Genomic DNA, 19,293 nt, shown 5'->3' with positions numbered 1-19,293 from the left:
ATATAGACACTGGCTAGCCAACACAGACAATAGGGGGGAACAGACATAAACCATTACTTCCATAATGCAAACGAAACATAATGTGAACAGAGACTACAAATGGAAACCTATACATACTCAATCTAAACACTCAAATCAAGTAATCATCTATCATTAATCATCTCAAATTAAATTGATTTCAAAGAAAAAGACAGCCTCCCCTCTGGCACCTCCAAGGTGGCCTCCTCCATTTCCTGCCCTGCTTCCATAAGAGGCCATCTTGGATGGCGCCACCTCCTTTCCAGAGCTGGGGAGAGCTGCATACAAAAAGACACACAAGGTGAGTTTCAACTCAAACAAAGGAAATGTTAATTAACAGCCTGTTTTTTTTTTTTTTTATTGTTTTTTTTTTTAATAATTCATTTACAAATACAGACCAAATGAAACAAAACATGTACAGCACAAAACAAAACATTTTTTTTTTTTTTACAAACTCACCATGCTGCCTGCACTCCATAAAGAGAGATAAAAAATTATAATTATCTATATGGATTAATCATTAAATCATAAAACAGTAGGACCAAACAAAATATCATGGGAATTCAAAAAGCAGGCAGCAGATTTATCATTTTCACATCCCAGCATGTGGTTTGAAAAGCAAAGTGGCGTACATAAACAAACAAAATAATTTTTTTTTTTAAAAACCAAGATAAAACAAAAACAAAAACAAGAGGAAAGGAAAGGGAACTGTATAACATTGAGCCTAAAGGAGGGGGAAAAGGAATAGAAGAAAATTATGTTCATGGCCAAAGGAATGCAGAACAGAATAAAAAATGTAGATCTAACTCCTATATTGACTTATATTGGTGTTGTGGTGGCATCAGCTCACCGGCAGAAGAACTGAGCTGAGAATTGTTGAATATATGTTACTGAATTGTTCAAGTTGGTTTGTTTGTAAAGCTGACTGTTTTTCAAATGATATCTGTTGTATTAATAGATCCAGCCATTGTGTGATGTTGACCTTTTTCCTATTTTTCCAGTTTTGTAGTATTGTTTTTTTGGCGATAGTTAGGGCTACAAGCAGGGGTATTATGATTTGTTTTGAATGTGTGTTGAGTGTATCTAGATTGCCGAGTATGCATATGGAAGGAGAAAGTGGGATGTTACAGCCAGTGAACCTAGATAGTGTGGTGGTTCTTTCCAGAAATGGTGTATTGGTGGACAGAGCCAGAGTGCATGGAGGTAGTCATCTGTTGTATTGAGTATACAATGAGTGCATATGTCTGAACCGGTTAATCCCATTAAGTGCATTTTGTGTTGTGTAATGTGTGTTCTGTGGATGATCTTGTATTGTATTAGTCTTATGTTGGTGTTCCTGGACATACTGAAGGTGTTATTGCAAATGTTATTCCAAAATTGTCTATCGGTGTTGATGTTGAGGTCTTTTTCCCATTTGTTTATTGGAATATGGTGTGTATTATCAGTGGGGCATATAAGTTTATACAGTTTTGAGAGTGGTTTGTTTGATTTTGCGATTTTATTGATGCTGTCCAATAGTGGTGCTTGTTCTAGATGTGTGTTTGATATGTCTATTTTTGTCTTGATTGTATTTTTTAATTGGATGTATTGTAAAAAATGTTGTTTTTCGATGCCATATATATCAATGAGTTGTTGGAATGATAGCAGCGTGTTACGGTCAAAAATGTGGTGTAGGTGTGTGATTCCTTTTTCTTTCCATTTAGTGCCTATCAGAGGTGATTTATTTGCTGTGAAGTCTGGGTTGTTCCATATGGGTGTTTGAGTGGTAGGTGAGATTGTAGTGTGTTTTATTGACTTTCCACCAAGCTGTCAGAGTTGTGGCGATTGCAATGTTTTTGAAGCAGTTGTGGTGTTTGATTGTGTCGCTGATGAAGGGTAGATCTGTAATGGCTATGTCTTGGCATTCAGTTTGTTCGATGTCAATCCATGGGTGGTGGTGATGAGTTGCGTGGGCCCATCTGATAAGGTATTGTAACCGTTTTGCTAAGAAGTAGTGATGGAAATTTGGTGCTTCTAGGCCTCCTTGACGTTTGGATTGTTGTAATGTGGTAAGTTTTATTCTGGGTTTTTTGTTTTTCCAATAGAATGTTGTTGTTTTTGTGTCCAGTGAGTTAAACCATTTTGCTGTAGGTTGGGTTGGGATCATTGTGAATAGGTAATTGATTCTTGGTAAAATCATCATTTTTATTGTGGCTATGCGTCCTATAATTGTAAGTGGTAATGTCATCCATCGGTTTAAATTGTCTTGTATTGTTTTAAGGAGCGGAGTGAAGTTCAGGTGGAACAACTCTGACAGCTTGGTGGAGAATTTGATGCCTAAATATGTGATGTTGCCAGTAGGGGGTGGTAAGTGAGGGATTTGTGATGTTGCATGAGAGATGTCTCCGTTAAGTGTAAGGATGGTGGATTTATTCCAGTTTATTGTGTAGTCAGAGATATTGGAGTATGTATTGATGGTTGTGATAAATTCTTTGATAGATTTGTTTGGGTTCTGTATGAATAGAAGTACATCATCTGCATATAGGCTGATTTTATGTGTTATGTTATTAGTGTGAATGCCTGTGATATTGTTGTTTTGACGTATTGCTGCTGCTAATGGTTCGATGAAAAGTGCAAATAGTGAAGGTGAGAGTGGACATCCTTGTCTTGTTCCTCTGTGCAGTGTGAAGTTTGATGAGATTAGATTGTTAGTGATGATTGATGCTCTGGGTTTGTTGTAGAATGTTTTAATCCATTGTATATATGACTGTCCAAAACCAAATTATTCCAGAGTTTTTATGAGAAATGTCCAGTTTACCTTGTCAAATGCTTTTTCGGCATCTAGTGAGAAGATGATAGTTTTTGAGTTATTTTTACGGGATAAATTTGTCAGGTTGAAAAGACGGCGTGTGTTATTTGATGAGTGTCTGCCTTTAATGAATCCTGTCTGATCTGGGTGAATTAGTGATGAGATGACTGATTCAATCCGGATTGCAAGTGCTTTGCTAATAATTTTGATATCAGTGTTTATTAAAGAAATGGGTCTGTAACTTGAGCAGTGAGCTGGGTCCTTATTAGTTTTGAGTAATGCTGAAATTAGTGCTGTGTTCATGTGATAGGGAATGGATTTATTCTGCTTAATTTCATCTGTCATTCTGTTGAATAGTGGTGGTAGTGTTTGCCAGAAGTGTTTGTAAAATTCAGCGGGGAATCCATCCAGTCCAGGAGCTTTATTATTTGACATTGTTTTTAGTGCTTTTTCTTATTCTGTAGATGTTAATGGGGTGTCTAAAATGTCTGCTTGGTCTTTTGTTAGTGAGGGTAATGTAATGCTATCTAGGAATGTTTCTATTGCTGTTAGGTTTGTTTCCTTGTTGTCATTGTAGAAATCACAGTAGTATTGTCTAAAGATATTGTTTATGGTTTGTGGGTCACAATTAACAGCCTGTTAACCAAAATGCGTGCACTCAAATTAATCAACAACTGTCAATAAACGTGATGTATGAAAAGAAAAGACTGTGTGTCATCATTTAAGATAAAAAGAATGACAAAATACTCAACTTAAAGGTGGTCACTATGTGTGGCCACCACAACCATCAAAATATAGGTGCCGACATCAACTTTTTTGTCTTGTCATGTTTGGTTCAGGAGCTATGATGCAAAATACATAATTCACTTATGGTGGAAAGTAAAAAGGGTTGCCATGGCTGCCACATGACATTTTTGCAATGGCTCCATATCTGAAAATGATCAGTTCCCCAAACTGTACATCTGTACCAATTTCATGCTTCTATGGAGAAGTAAAAGGTTTTTTGACATATTACCCTGACTATCTAGTGTCATTATCACAACGTACCTGAATTCACCATTAACTGTTTATCTGATCAATTCATGATGTAGCATACATTGTAATCCTTGACCATCAAAACATAGGGTTAGACAGCATTGTTTCTGTGTTATTATGTTTGGTTCAGGAGATATGATGCAAAATACATAATTCAGTTATGGCCGAAAGTAAAATGTAAAATTTTTGCGATGGCTCCATCTCTGAAAATGTTCAGGGTCCCAAACTGTACAAGTGTACCAAGTTTCATGCTTTTATGAAAAAGTGAAGAGGACTAAGAGGGTATGCGCAAGGTGATCCCTCCAACAGGCAAGGACGTCCTGCTGGCACTCGTCCAAGTGAAGTAACTCTGGCTTTGGGTTTCTTCCCATTCTATGAACATTCTCCATCGGCGGTGTAAATAAAAGTACGGATACCACTTACAAAGGGGAAAAACACTCATAGTGAGCCTTGTGACAATAAATCTGCTTGTGTGCGTGGGGTGTGTGTCTGTGTCTGTGTATGACTGAGAGACAGAGTGTAGCGACTACTATCAATTCAAAAGCTAAGAGGCTAAGCTCTCACTTGTTCCAAAAAATCCATGATGTCCAGATGCGTTTAACTGTTTATTTTAACAAGAAGACTGACAAACAATAATAAAAGTATGACCTGACGGACAACAGAAAATATCGGCGCCTTACTCGCCCTCTTTGTTCCAGTCCTGCCGTGAAGTGAACAGGTAAAAATGTGAAACCACACCCAGGTGCCAATTTTGGAAGTGACTATAAATAATAAACAATAACACAGGTTAAATACACATTTGGGCTTCTACACAAAGAGAGTGACAGAGGGAAAAGAAAGTGGAAAGTGAACTTTTGCACACATTATGTTTTTGTACATTTTTGCTGTATGTTATTAACAACTTAGATTAACTCTGTACACTGCTTTGTCAGTCATTGACCCGTCACCCGCACCCATGATGTTTTCTGGTAAAGCTGACCCAATCCCGCCTGACCCACAGGTGTGTTCCCGGGTTACGGTTCGACCTGCGCATCACTACTACACACAGTCCACAATCATCACAGACTATACATTCAAGATATACAGTCATGGTCAAAAGATAACAGACTTGTAAAGAACATGTACTGTATATCATTGCAGTCATGAGTTCCAATGAATTTTTTTAAATTTTTCTAATTTGTAACAAAAAAACATGTATGAAATTTGGTTCAAAAATGAATTTATTATAGGTCTTCTGAAAATGTAACCAAATCTGCTGGGTAAAAAATATACATAGAACAACTTGAATGATCAATTTTGGAGAATGGAACCAGCGACCATCTGACCTTCTACTGGACGACCCACTCTACCTCCTTGCTCCAGACGCAGCTAAATAAAGAAGAGGAAAACTCCAATGACCAGCAAAATGTTTGGAGCCAGGCCTTTACCCCCCAAGAACATCGTATTGTCTGTCAAGCATGGTGGCTGTAGTATTATGCTGTGGGCTGTTTTACTGCCAGTGGACCTGGTGCTCTGTTGGGACCCACAGATGAAGTAATTTATTGTGGATTTCAAAATGGACTCTGAAATGAAATCAGTTTCTCAGAATTCAGTTCAGGGTGTTTATATTGTTGAGGCTTCACATCTGAATCATCACATACCACTTACCACAGGTTTCTGTGTTGTAAATTATTTTACAGGCCAATTTAAATGAGTCAAATGTTAATATAGACATTTTTTTTTATTGGCTGTTGGCTGGCCATGTCAATAGTCAGGCCATAATCTAGACATCCACTGACATCCAGAATTAGTTGAGAATAGACGTTCATACTGGCTATGATCTGGACGTCCACTGACAGCCAGAATTAGTCGATAAACGATATATAAACGTCTATACAACGTCCAGAAAAGACGTATAAAAAACTTTCATTCTGGCTCCCCAGAGGACGTCTTTTAGACGTCTTGGATGTCCATAAATGATGTCTAAAAGACGTGATCTAGACCACTTTTTGCTCACTGGGGCACTTTAACTTTAACACATCACTCATGACTTCACTTCAGATTTTACTCTTTTGATCTGAAAATGATTCAATATTATTATTATTTTCCTGAAAACAGATCCAGTAGCAGGCAGTTTCAAGAGTTGGAGAGAAAAGGTGTGTTTGACAGTAGCAGACAGACAACAGATGATGTGTCTATTGACCACCTTTTACACTAAAAACTCTGCTAATCACTACCTGATCATTTTACTTATAATTGTTGCTAACTGGAAAGAAATGAAAAGCATTGATTATTTCTGCAAATTTGTAGATTTAGTTGCACTAATCAAAAATGCTGCAATTTAAGGGAAGATTTGAAACAGGTAACTTTTTCACTTTTACTGTTTTTTTCTCTTTTTTTTAATTCCTGTTTTCAGTTTCACTATGATTAGTCCATATTTTTATGGACAATGACAAGCTGTCAACTCCATGAAAAGAGAATAGTGCAATCAGGCACACACAAACTCAAACACATGCACACAAAGGTTCCAGTTGCCACAAAGCTTTGGTCTTTTCACCCCCTATAAGTTTGATTTTAATGTGACAAGTCCCCCTGCTCTTGTCCTGTCTCACACTGGGACACACAGAAAGAGACAGGAAGTTTTTACCAAGGACAATTTATCCAATGAACATGAAGAGGTGATGGGATTAAATACTTTCAGACAAACCTGTCGTGGGGTAATAATCTAATATAACTGCATGTCAACTAGGAATGCTTACTAGTTGCTCAGCATTAAGTTCCACACAATGGGGGTCCTGCCCAATATAGACCAAGAAAAGCCGCTCTACTTTTGTGTAACCAGGGGTTTGCTTGGAGATTCCAAAACACAGACAACAGGAATTTGTTCATATACCACGCTACTTTTGTTCCTGCTGAACCCTGGTGAGCACTCTTGGAACCCGATCAATAGATTGAGTGTAATTCTTGTGCCTGTCAGCAAGAAAAAAATTAATTTGTCAGCTGTCTTGGCATTGTGTCAGGAAATGTCTCACTGTGTGACCCCGGGGCCCAGTAGGAGAGTGATATGAAGAGATGGTATATAAATGTCCAGGCAACAGCACGGGACCACAGTCTGCCTGCCTGACAAGACTGTCGCACACACCTTCAGCAGAGACAAGGTAAGACCAAAGGCCATGTACAGTGTTGTTGTACTTTGAAAATATTCACAGCTGTGTGTGATATACTGTGAGTGTAGTGTTATTGATGACTTGATGCGTTTCTTTTTGGTGGGGAGAATTTTAGATTTTATAAGACCAGAAAAGTTGTTTAAATTGTGTAATAATACATGAATTACGGATGACCGGCTTTAAAAGTTGATTTTTTAGAGTGAATATTCTTAACTTTGACTGGTTAAAACAAAATGTTGATCTGGCAACAATTTAGATAGACTAGTCTACATTACATCCTCTGGTGTGGGGTTGGATTTAAAAAAGCATTTAGACTAGAGCTGAAATAATAAGTCAATTAAATGATCAGTTGATCAACAGAAAACTACTTGGCAGCCATTTTCTGAATCAGAATCAGAAATACTTTATTGATCCCCGAGGGGAAATTGTTTACGTTACAGCTGCTCCCATTCAAAGTTCAGAACATGCAGAAAATAATAATAATAATAATAATAATGATAATAATAATAATAATAATAACTATATATAAACAAGAAACAAAACAAAAATACAAGAAATGTACACTCCACTAGAGTAAATATACATATATACAGAGCAATAAATAATGCTGAAGTTGAAAACACATTTTCCATTGCACACTGTTTGTTTCTCTCTAATTTGCAATTTAAGACAAAGTGTCCAGAGTCCTCCTATTGACTCAGAGTGTCTGACACTCAGAGCGAGGAGTTGAATAGTTTGATGGCCACAGGCAGGAATGATTTCCTGTGGCCATTGTTAATAAAATGAATCGACCATTTTGATAGTTGATTAATGTTTTCATTCATTTTTCAGTAAGAAGTAGTGAAAAAATGTGAAACGGTCTGTAGTTACAGGCTCTTCGATGAGCTGCATAGCTGCTTTTCTTTGTCACTGTGCAACAAAAACTGTATACATAACTCATTTTGGTTTGCACTAACAGGGCAATTTTCATATTTTCATATTTATTATTTATTAATGACAATACACTGCCCACACTTTATATTTGTACATATGTATATACGATTCTATTTTTATTTCTGCTCTAGTTCTTCTTCTTACCTTTTTATTATATTTATTTTTTACTATTATTGTTTATTGTTATATTGAACTGTCCTTTGGCTGCTGTGACACACAAATTTCCCCGTTTGCGGGACTAATAAAGGAATTCTGATTCTGATATCATTGTAAACTTAACATCTTTGCGTTTCAGTGAAACAAAAGAAGAGATTTTAAGATTTCACCTTGGACTGAGGGAAGTACAATAGGTATTTGCACACTGTTTTTATTTAGTTTTTAAAATAGCTTCAATTAGAATATACAGAAAATATAATTTTCTTGCTTTTTGGTGGTTTAGGTTGTGTTAGGGGAATCTAGGCCAACATTATTAACCTACAGCTCTGATGTTTTTAATGGAAATACTGGATATACTCTGATGCAGTTAAAACAGCCATAATACAGCCATCTACAGTTTGAATGATTCAGTTTCTGACTCTCACAACAGATGGACATTTTAGTTCTGCCCTCCATCCTGCTGGTCATTTCTACTGTCCATGCTTTCCAGTATACGGAGCTGGTGCAGTACATCGACAGCCATCAAGAAGAATATGTGGAGGTACAAAATCTTCTTTTTTTTCTTCAGTAACATTTTCTCCAAGCACTAGAAATGCTTTGTTTTTTGGTGAACATTTTTTAAAGGTATGTAAGACATCTTTATGAATCTTTATGACTGTTATTATTAAGTGTCATGTGGTCAAGTGTCATTTTAAATGGGTTTAGAGTTTGGGTTAAATGACCAAATGACATTTAATAACAGTCATAAAGGTTCCATCGTGTTCATGAAAGGTGTCATAATTATGTATGCGTATCATGTTTGTCTTACGCACCTCCGTTCAACTCTAGTTTCATCATTGTTTTTGTTAGGATTAGAATTTTCTACACCACAGATTGTAAATCCTATACAACGGCCAAATATGGTGTAAAATTTAAAACTTTTCTGTCATTTTTATTTTAAAGGAAAACCTTTTTTGCTATTGTCCCTACAAAGTAAAATTTAAAATTAAGACAAAATAAGCCTGTAAGATTCTTTCCAGTCTTTAATTCTCCTACAAAGTTGACAAATTTCCTTAAAGGTTTGTATGAATATTGAGTAATATGGTAATTAAACATCATTTTAAAAATACAAACCATTTTGACATGGTGCTCAGACAAAGTAGGTGGCGAAGACGTGCAAAATGGAAATGCTGTTTAAACGCTGAACTACACATAATGCTAAATGCATTAAACCAGAATTAGGATCATTTGTAAGTGAAGTTGATGACAGTAATTTGTTAATGTGAAGAATCATTATTCCTAGAGGTCCCTCTTAAAGGAACTGTTGCAGTATAACGAAAAGCAATTTTTTATGATGAGCAGATAATGTATAGCCATGCTTCAGTTTTCTTTACCTTAGACTCTGTGAATTAAGAGTTCATTTTGGTCACTGAAACTAGTAGTGTGCAGCAGTGGCAAAGGGATTAGAATAAATTCAGTGCAGATGTTTCAAATGATGTGTGTGTGTGTCCATGTGTTTGTGTGTTTTTTAGGCTCTGCGGGACTGGGTTGCAATTGAAAGCGACTCCAGCAATGCCTTGAAGAGACCAGACCTACACCGCATGATGGACATGGTGGCTCAGAAGCTGAGGCTGATGGGAGGAAATGTAGAGCTGGTGGACATCGGAGAACAAGAAGTCAGTGACATAGCACTTCCCTGCCTTTCATAAATGCGGCAATATTAAGATATTAAAGCTTTGTATGTTATCATCAACTTCAGTTGGTTAGTAAATACAGTATACTGTATGCTGTATCTGTATTTCAAACAGAAGTAGCTCATCAGGGAGGGTAAATAACTGATGACCCCACACACCCCACCCTTTATTTATGAAAACACTCCTCTGTACCTCTGCCTGCCTGTAAGATTATCGCTGTTATAATGTTACACACTCTGAAACATTGAAATTCCTTTGATATTTGAAAAATATACATACAGACTGAGACTGTGCTGAGTGTGTACCTAATTCAATACCGGTCAGGTGCTCTTGCTGCACTTCAGGTTCCACCAAAGTTAAGAAACCTGAAAATCAAAATTGAGGGATGGAAAAGTAAAGCAAATGTATGGCTGCAAATGTTCATGCTAATGTTAATTCTCCCTTAATGTCTGCAGCTTCCTAATGGACAGACAATAGCTCTGCCTAAAGTGGTGACAGCTCAATTTGGCAATGACCCAAACAAACATACAGTGTGTGTCTACGGTCATGTGGATGTCCAGCCAGCGAAGCTAGAGGACGGCTGGGCAACGGACCCCTACAACTTGACTGACATCAATGGTAAAAGCCTTTATGCTCTTTAGTCACCATTGCCAAACCAACAAAAACTTTCAATTGTAATGGTTTCCAAGGTTTCCAAAGATAGCATACATGTCAGTCTGAATTTGGGTGAAATGTGTATAAAATGACAGACAAAGAATCTACTATATTTCCATCTGATGGAATCGTGCAGCCATAAAGAAAACATGGAGTCTTTGATTGTTATATATTTAATTTGGTGTAAACTTCATATAAGCAACGGTAGCTGGAACAAGGTGGTACACTAACATTGTATCATGCTGGCTTGTGATATAATCTACAGGATTATTATTTTCAACCCCAGGCACAATCTCTTTTGTGCCTGCATTACATTCCTTTGACTGAATGAAATACTACATTCATGAACCCTAATGAAGTCACATGGATATGATCGGATATGATATGGCCTCCAGGGGTGTCAAAAAGGGGCCACTTTCCACACAAAAGTTGTGATCTATAAAAACAAACTTGATGGGAGAATGTGCGCATCTGTAAGCAAACTCTCACCCATGTGTACGAACAGTTTGGATGCATTTGTGGTGAAATGAAGCAGATTGCATAAATTAAACGTGAGAGGCGAGAGGTATTATTATTCTATGCATAATAATAAAACCTCTCACAGTTGATTTCACTTCAATTACAGATTTATGTTATCGCACTACTAGGACACTTGAATGAACATATACAATATGTGCTTTGTAACCTCCACCTCAACAACGAACACTTTGTTCTCTGTGCCAGAAATATGTATTTTCTTCATCTTTCTCTCGTTGTGGCCATGATTCACTGTAAGAACCATCGATCAGCGGCTCATTTCCATGCGTTAACATTCATGAGGCACTTTACATTGACCATTTATGGTTGAATGTGGGTGTGGAGAGGGCAGTATATGAGCTGGGTCCACGCGCGCACATTTCCAGGTTGATTTGGAATTTATAAAAGGAAATTACGCATTGTTGGGGGTACGCCAGGTTTTACAAATCATAATGTTTTTTGGTGCATGACATTTTCGGCTTTTGGGCACAGGTACACTTTTAGCATGGATCCTATGCAATGTTTTATAAATGAGACCCCTGATCTGTTGTTCAGGGATTAGAAGAACAAATTAAGTTTTGAGTGATGTGGATCTTTCAAAACTAATATGGATGTTTTGTGCCAATGTGCGTACCAATTCCTAATTGTTCCATGTTCAGTGAACAAGTAAAGGAATATGTCCAAATTAACAAAAATTACTTATTCAATCAACAATGCTGAAGACATTAAGAAGAAAGTCAACAAATGTTATTTTGAGGGTGTGAGTAGAGAATGACAAAATGTTCATTTTTAAGTGAACTTATCCTTTAAGGGACAAAATGTTTTTTTTACAGGTATATGGAGTGTTTAGAATGATTGGAGTGAATGAACTGATTGGAATGCGACTAAACTTTAGATAAACATCTGTTGAAATGAGATTAGATTGACAGAAAACTCCAATCATATCCAGAAAAGTGAGCTTTCAACTTTCATCAGTTGCCAAGGAGATGGCTCAGTTCTCATCATGTGACCTGTTGAACTTCAGTCACTTGATAACAAGTGGTTAGTTAGATTAGATTTCACTTCAATGTTAGATTTTTTTTTAAGCAGAAAAATCACCAGGCAACAAAAAAATCTATGAGGCAACAAAACAATATATCAGACATTCAAAATATTAACAATTGTACAGTCAGTGTTTCATGTTGAGTGCTTCACCTGCTCAGGTATACAGGTCAGCACACCAGCTTGGGACATTCCATTTAATCTCCGGCCCAACATAACCCTTGACTCATTCACTGATTGTTGTGCTTGCAGGTAACCTTTATGGACGAGGAGCATCAGACAACAAGGCCCCAGTTCTAGCCTGGATCCATGCGGTGGAGGCTTTCCAGGCCCTCAATATGGTGAAAGAAAGTCCATACTACTGTATTGTATAGTTTGTCATGCCACATATGTATAAAATCAAATGTATGAGGGAGTGGGAGCTGCAGAAGCACTGTGACTTCAAGTGAGACCAAAAGACAGATTAGAGCATTTAGTTGCAAATTATCATTGTCTTAATAAAAATACTTGAAAATAAAGATGGAAACAAAGAGAGACGCCTCAGGCAACATAGAGCAAAAAGATTACTTCCATTTATTTGAGCAGACTGTTTCAGTCGAATCAAATACTTAACACATTAGGTGGGAACAAACTGCATACCCTCAGGCTGGTAAGAAAGAAGAGCTTAGCTTCAGCCAAACTAAACTGCAAAGTCACTGCCATAGTCTGTTCCCATCATCCACACTGCCATTTTGTCTTGTGAAAAAAATACCACAGCTGATGTTGCATATCAAAAAGCCTAAGCTAGATTCTGGATGCATTATGGGGGAAGGAACTGTGTGGGTGTTGACTAGTCTAGTTTCACACACAGCTAAGGACTTTCGTGTCCGCAAGCCTTATTACAGTTTCAAAAAAGCATTCTTACCAATCAAAAATAACTGAGATTTTCCTCCAGCTCATTGTGTATCCTGACCATGTACTGTCACTGTGACTTACTGCCAAGCAGATGTAATGGAGTATCACTGTCTTTCTTTCTGTCCACCAGGAGCTGCCAGTGAATGTGAAGTATGTCATTGAAGGCATGGAGGAGACAGGCTCTAATGGCCTGGACGCCATGATCCTGGCCCAGAGAGACACCTTCTTCTCTGATGTAGATTACATTATCATCTCAGACTGCGGCTGGCTCAGCAGACGGCCCGCTCTCACCTACGGCACCAGAGGAAACTGCTACTTCTATGCTGAGGTTGTACATGCGCACACACATAAACACACATTTTCAAATAAGAGGTGCTTAATTCTTCACTAAACACATTCTGCAGCTCTTCAGGCTGTTTCATGATGAAGGTTTCCTCTGGTGTGTTTGCAGGTTGAAGGACCTAAACAGGACTTACATTCTGGTGTTTATGGAGGCACTGTAATTGAACCAATGACTGACCTGATTGGCATTCTTGGTGAGTGTATTTTTAGGTAGTAAACATTCATTCAATAATTCATTCAATCACTCAATCTTTTATAGGAGAATAAGACACTGAGCCAAAATCAGCAATATGCCAGGTACCAGCTGGGGCAAAATTTCTTATTATTATTTTTATTCAGCCTTTATTTGAACAGGAAGTCTCATGACTTGCATTATCTCTTAATGGAATACATCGATTTTTCTTGTCACCAAATACCATGGAAAGACCAAAACCAATATTGTGGCAGTACCCCTCTCAATACTTTCTGACATCCCTACCTTGTCTGTGGCACGTAGCTCCATGCCCTTTGTTTCCTATCGAAGACGTAAATAAAGAATAGATGAGACGTAAGTGAAGACATAAAATGAAGATTTAAAATAATAATAATCAGAATAATAATAATGAGGCTATCAGTGTGACTCCTTGATGTGTTTTTCATCATTCAATCAATCAACCAACAATGGAGCTCCATGGCAGAGGGGAAGAAGATATATCAGGCTTTGATACACACACAATACCTTTTAGGATTACCTTCACCAGAATCAGATACATGTGGCTTTAACCCTTAGATGCATGGGTGATTGGACCCTACACTTTTCCATAAGGGGGTCAAAAATGACCCATATTAGAACCAATGTGTTTTTATACAATTTTTGTCAGTTATGTTAAGAATAATCATTTATATTATATTTTGTTTTGTATTTTGGTCCATACAAGAATGGCATTTTTGAGTTATTTTTATATTTCACTTTTGAAAATTTTGAAAACATGTTAACATTTTTAACATTTTGATGATTGAAATCAAATATTTTCTGAAGTCAAAGATGAAGATAATACTTACTTGTAAAGTATGTGGTCCACAATAAATATATTCCTGACAGCCACAGTTGATAAGAATTAAAGATCCTTATGTCATTTTTGACCCACTTATGGAAGCTTGGTGTAGTAATACAAAAACTAAAATGTCTTAAAATGTATAAAAGATCAGTTAAACATGTAATACAATTAGCAGCAGTTAATGGTTACTCTGGTGGTATGCTTTTCCTTATTCCATTGGGGTATAAAATCAACAGGTCATTCTTACATATTGCATCTTTCAAACCACATGAAATGTATCTTTAGTAACTTCTTGCCTTAGACACACTGATCAGCCCCAGCGGTAAGATCCTAATCCCTGGGATCAGGGAGGCTGTAGCTCCCCTCTCTGATGAAGAATGGAAAATGTACCAGGACATCCAATTTGACCTTGACAACTACAAGAGCAAGATCGGTGTCAACCAGCTTATGTACAGCAACAAGGTTAGGGTATAATCTCGAAAATTGTCAAAATAAATTAAGGCAAGGTGGGTGCAACAAGATACATGACTGTCATTGTATGTTTCCTGTAGGTGGACCTGCTGGCCCACATGTGGCGCTACCCCACTGTCTCCGTCCATGGCATTGAGGGGGCCTTCTCTGACCCTGGCACAAAAACTGTCATCCCTGCTAAGGTTACTGCTAAGTTTTCCATTCGACAAGTTCCCAACATGGACCCTGCTATGGTCAAGAAACAGGTAAACAGAATGTGAATGCCCAGCCAAATGTAGTATTCTGTAGAATAACAACAATTTCTTCCCATAAACTACCTCTGCTCTTAACTTGTTGATTCAATGTTTTAGGTAACAGACTACCTTCACTCAGTGTTCGCCAAGAGGAAGAGTCCTAACAAGCTGAAAGTCACTATGGTGATCGGCGCCAAGCCTTGGCTGGCTGACACTCAACATCCTCTGTATGAGGCCGGGAAGGCTGCTGTCAAAAGAGGTACAGAACCTCACATTAAACACATATCACTGCATTAAAATCCTTTATACTAAGAGTCAAACTGTAAAAAAACACTTTTTATATGCCAAATTGTGTTTCCTCTTGTGAGCTTACCTTTATTTATTACAACAATGTCTAATCACGTTTCTTCTTTCTTTTTGCTTCATTGTATGTAATGGCGGAGATTTGGGAGTAATTAGCTTGACTTGCCGGATGTAGATTATTGGTATAAAGTCTGTCTTTATTGGGGGGGCCTTTTCCCCTTCGTTCTACTATTTGCCTGTACTGTTTTCAAAATCCCCACCACTACATGAAACAACAACAACCTCTAAGCTTCACTTTACAAGCTGAAACTGGCAAGTACTTTAACACTGACCTGTGCCCTAATGATGATTGTGATTGGATTAAAGACATGCAAACACGTTTATAGTAAAGCTATATCCTGCAGCTATCATTTATGTAGTAGTTTAGAATCTCAAGTTTTTGAAGTACAATATTTCTCTCTGAAATGTAGCCCAGAATTTGGGCAATTTAATGCACAGGCTGTCCTAGGTTTAAGTCCAGTGCCTGGAACTACATAAATAGTCAAATCAAGTACCAGTAATTCATATTTGTACTTAAGTATTTGAATAAATACTTGGATGTAGGCCAGCAACCAAATAAAGCAACACTTACAATCTATTTAAAACCAACTCAGATAAAGTCCCTCTGAGCCATCCATCATTACGTGCACTTATTCACTTCTTTGGGCCTCTTACACATTTCTTTCAAATTACTGAGGGCTGCCAGTGTTCTACTTAGAAACCCCCTAGTTTCAACAGTGAGTTGAGACTTTGTTGCATCACTGACCTCTTAACCTATAGCACTATAGTTTGAGATTGTTGACCAGGTTCCTGCTGTTTGTTTGTTTTTTTAAATGGATTAAAAACTATAGTTTGATCAGTTCTGTAAATACTCTTCACACCACATTTTATGGTATCACTTTTATTCCTGCTTTTGGCTTCTTTTGATGACTCTTAACAAAGCATTTATAATTCTATAGTGTTTTAGGAAATCCTGCTTTAATGGCACATGTGATATATAATTTCTCCACATGTCCAGCTGTTTTATTCTATGATAAGATTCCATGACACTCTAATATAAAATGTCCTACCTTCTCCAGTTTTTGACATGGACCCTGATCTGATCCGTGAGGGTGGGACCATCCCTATTGCCAGAACCTTCCAGGACGTGACGAGGAAAAGCATCATCATGATGCCCATCGGAGGCTTTGATGACGGGCTGCACTCCCAGAATGAGAAAATTAGCAGGTTTGTCTACTTAAACAGAGACCTATTTCATTTGACAGGGAGTTTTGAATAAAACCTTTATTGTTCATTGTTTATCTTTTCTGTTGAGGCTGTCAGACTGTTCAGACAATCAGATGCAGGAGAGAAACTGGGATTTAATCAGAAGGAAAGAATCTGAACCCCCAGGGCTCACATTGTCTTATCCTCTCTTAAACATCCACATCCTTGAACTAAAATAATCCTTGTTACGATGTAATTTTGGAAATTTCAATTTCTGCAAACCACAGATATGATGCAACTTTATGTCAATTTTATAATGTGACAACACTGTAATTATGGTCTGGTTAGGTTTAAGCATGAAAAAAACACTTAGATTGGTTTAGGAAAAGATCATGGTACAGGTCTGGAAAATATCTCAATGTCTTGTTAAGAATATCCAGTGGTTTCACCTTAACATATAAACGTTAAACGCCGCCTCAAACAGCAGTCTCTTGCTTGGCAGTCACGACCACTGTTCCCTCCACTCTCTATCAATAATGTCAGCTTATATACAGTACATGTAATGTGAATGTGATATGACACATTATAGAAATGTTGACATGATACATATGATTCATACAAATTTGAATGTATCTGTGGTTTGAAGAAATGTAAAATGCTAACATTTTATTCTGGCGACTGAGCTGTAAGAATCCCACAAAAAATCACATGAGAAAATGACTAATTTAAGCAGAAACAGCTGTAAATTTTGAACAAAAAGCAGAGCAGTGCAGACACATTTAAGAAGCCATTTGATTTAAAAAATCAGAAATTATTGGTCCAGTCACAAAGTGCTTTGTAAGTGTTACTAGCTGGTGGCATCAGGGACCAGATTTTGCTTTGGAGACTTTTAAAGGTCCTATTTGTAAGAAAGGTTGATTTTTTAGTCTTATTCCCAACTCATCTAATACTGATGCTTTGGGATTGTAGGACGGGTCAGCCAGCATCCCTAGTTGGGAATGAGACTAGAAAATCGGCTTTTCTTACAAATAGGACCTTTAAGAAGGTATTATGTACACATACTGTATGTCACTGTGTATGATGGTGGAAGTTTGTAGAACGTGATTGTAAATACAAAGTAGTCTCAGATGTTGTCCCACACATGCTTTGCTTCCTGACTGTCTCCATCAAACTTAACCTTTGTCTTCCTTTAACTTCCTTCTGCCAGGTACAACTATATCGAAGGAACCAAGTTATTTGTCGCCTACCTGAATGAAGTGTCCCAAATTAAGAAGACCGGTGTGTGATGTTTCATGCCCTCATTAAATGACCTCTTAAACCATTCCAGCTACAGTGAGCTCTCCCTGAAACAATATTTCACTGTGCCTTTATCTCTCTTTTATCCATTTCGCTGTGTGTTGCCAAGCTTTTATTTATCTGCATCTCAAGCACCTCCACCCTGGTAATGTAGTCAGTAAAAGTATTTTTGAATAACACCTTTATTCTACTCATGAATGTAGCCAAAACGAGGAGCAGTGAAACTATTTACCTATCTAGACATTGTGAGTGAATGTAGCAGCATGTACGAGTCCTATTGATTGGTCAAAACGTGAAGTGATCTCATGTTGCTGTTCTCGTCACTCACTTTGCATATGTGGTATGTGTTTGTGCTCCATATAATGTCAGACAGTACTGTAAGTGTGTGTATGTCATGTAGTAAAAGCTGTAATAATGCAACCATTTTGTTTTTCTATTATGTAAGAAAGTGTCAAAATTTTGAGTGTTAATAATAAGACCAACACAGAGATATCGTTTCGCCAGTCATGAAACATTTATTGAGCACTCAAACATTTACTGAAGCTGCACAGACAGATGTGCTGCTGCCAGCAGATGCTGTATGTATAGGCAGAATCCAGCCATTGTCTGGTGTTGGAGCACTCTACACAAGACAAGGTCCTATTCAAGACAAATACACTTGCTTTACTATTCATCTGTCAGTCAATATTGTTGCAGTGTAGCTTGGTTTGATGAAAGAAGTGTTGCTCATACTGTAACACAAAAAACAGTAATAATAATTGCACTTGTTCACAAGTTTTTATTTTATATATATATATATAAAAAAGAAGATAAGCTTATTATGACTAAATAATGCACTTGTTCAGATGGAGATTTTTGTTATGGCGCATTTAAAATCCATAGTTAAAGATTGAGTGTTTAGGATTGATTGGCATCTAATGGTAATTTTGTAGATTGCAACCAACTTAAAAAATACCCATCACCTTAGCCTCCTCTACAGTGACTGCTAAAAATGTGAAAAACATGAAAGGCCCTCTGTATAGCCAGTGCTGGTTTGTCCGTTCTGGGCTACCGTAGAAACATGGCGGTGCAACATGGTGGACTCAGTGGAGGATGATCTGCTTCCTCTGTAGACATGTAGCATGAATGTGAAGGAGGTTAAAAGAAGTTGAACTTCCAAATATGTTTCATGCAGAGATCGTAGGTTTATTTGGTCACAGAAAAGGCCAAAAACTACATCCATTAATACTGTAATTGAGGGTTATAATTTGAGCCTATACTAATGAAGATAATAAAATAATAATACAAGGCCCTGTGGTCTGAACCAAGATGGCAAACTTTTATTCGTTCACAACTGCAGCGCATATAGAGGGACTCTTTCTGTTTTTGTACCTTTCACAATTAAAGCACTTTATTGTGTATACACTGCATAACTGCTAATCAGTGGGGGACTTAAATTCACTTTGACCGTTTCACTAACATCAACATTTATGTATAAATATATTTTCAACATTTCGACTAATGCAATTCATA

At 37.4% G+C, this 19,293-nt stretch overlaps 1 protein-coding gene across 3 annotated transcripts; it reads left to right on the top strand.

The window, feature by feature from the left end:
* The first annotated feature begins 303 nt into the window (after positions 1–303).
* Positions 304–18,128, top strand: cndp1 (carnosine dipeptidase 1). Of its 3 annotated transcripts, none has more exons than XM_073487224.1 (13): positions 304–319; positions 6,841–6,978; positions 8,507–8,617; positions 9,588–9,731; positions 10,205–10,367; positions 12,213–12,301; positions 12,985–13,182; positions 13,306–13,390; positions 14,535–14,695; positions 14,785–14,949; positions 15,055–15,196; positions 16,359–16,506; positions 17,693–18,128. In XM_073487224.1, exons 2-13 carry the CDS (start codon positions 6,904–6,906, stop codon positions 17,769–17,771), a joined length of 1,560 nt encoding a protein of 519 aa, XP_073343325.1. In that variant the 5' UTR covers positions 304–319; positions 6,841–6,903; the 3' UTR covers positions 17,772–18,128. The 3 variants fall into 3 exon arrangements, with proteins under 3 accessions (XP_073343325.1, XP_073343324.1, XP_073343326.1); XM_073487223.1 differs by lacking the exon at positions 304–319 and adding an exon at positions 5,958–5,976; XM_073487225.1 differs by lacking the exon at positions 304–319 and adding an exon at positions 8,216–8,270 and having other exon boundaries at positions 6,890–6,978.
* The last annotated feature ends 1,165 nt before the right edge of the window (positions 18,129–19,293 follow it).

Source organism: Pagrus major, chromosome 18, assembly GCF_040436345.1.
Source record: "Pagrus major chromosome 18, Pma_NU_1.0".
NCBI lineage: Eukaryota > Metazoa > Chordata > Actinopteri > Spariformes > Sparidae > Pagrus > Pagrus major.
This window is presented reverse-complemented; position numbering and strand designations above follow the sequence as displayed.

What these genes read in the sequence shown, in the direction of transcription:
- cndp1 (XM_073487224.1), top strand. Translation starts at nt 6,904, where the DNA reads ATGTCCAGGCAACAGCACGGGACCACAGTCTGCCTGCCTGACAAGACT. An exon ending in ATCAAGAAGAATATGTGGAG is followed by an intron (nt 8,618 to 9,587) that starts GTACAAAATCTT and finishes TGTGTTTTTTAG; the next exon opens with GCTCTGCGGGACTGGGTTGC. An exon ending in CAACTTGACTGACATCAATG is followed by an intron (nt 10,368 to 12,212) that starts GTAAAAGCCTTT and finishes TTGTGCTTGCAG; the next exon opens with GTAACCTTTATGGACGAGGA.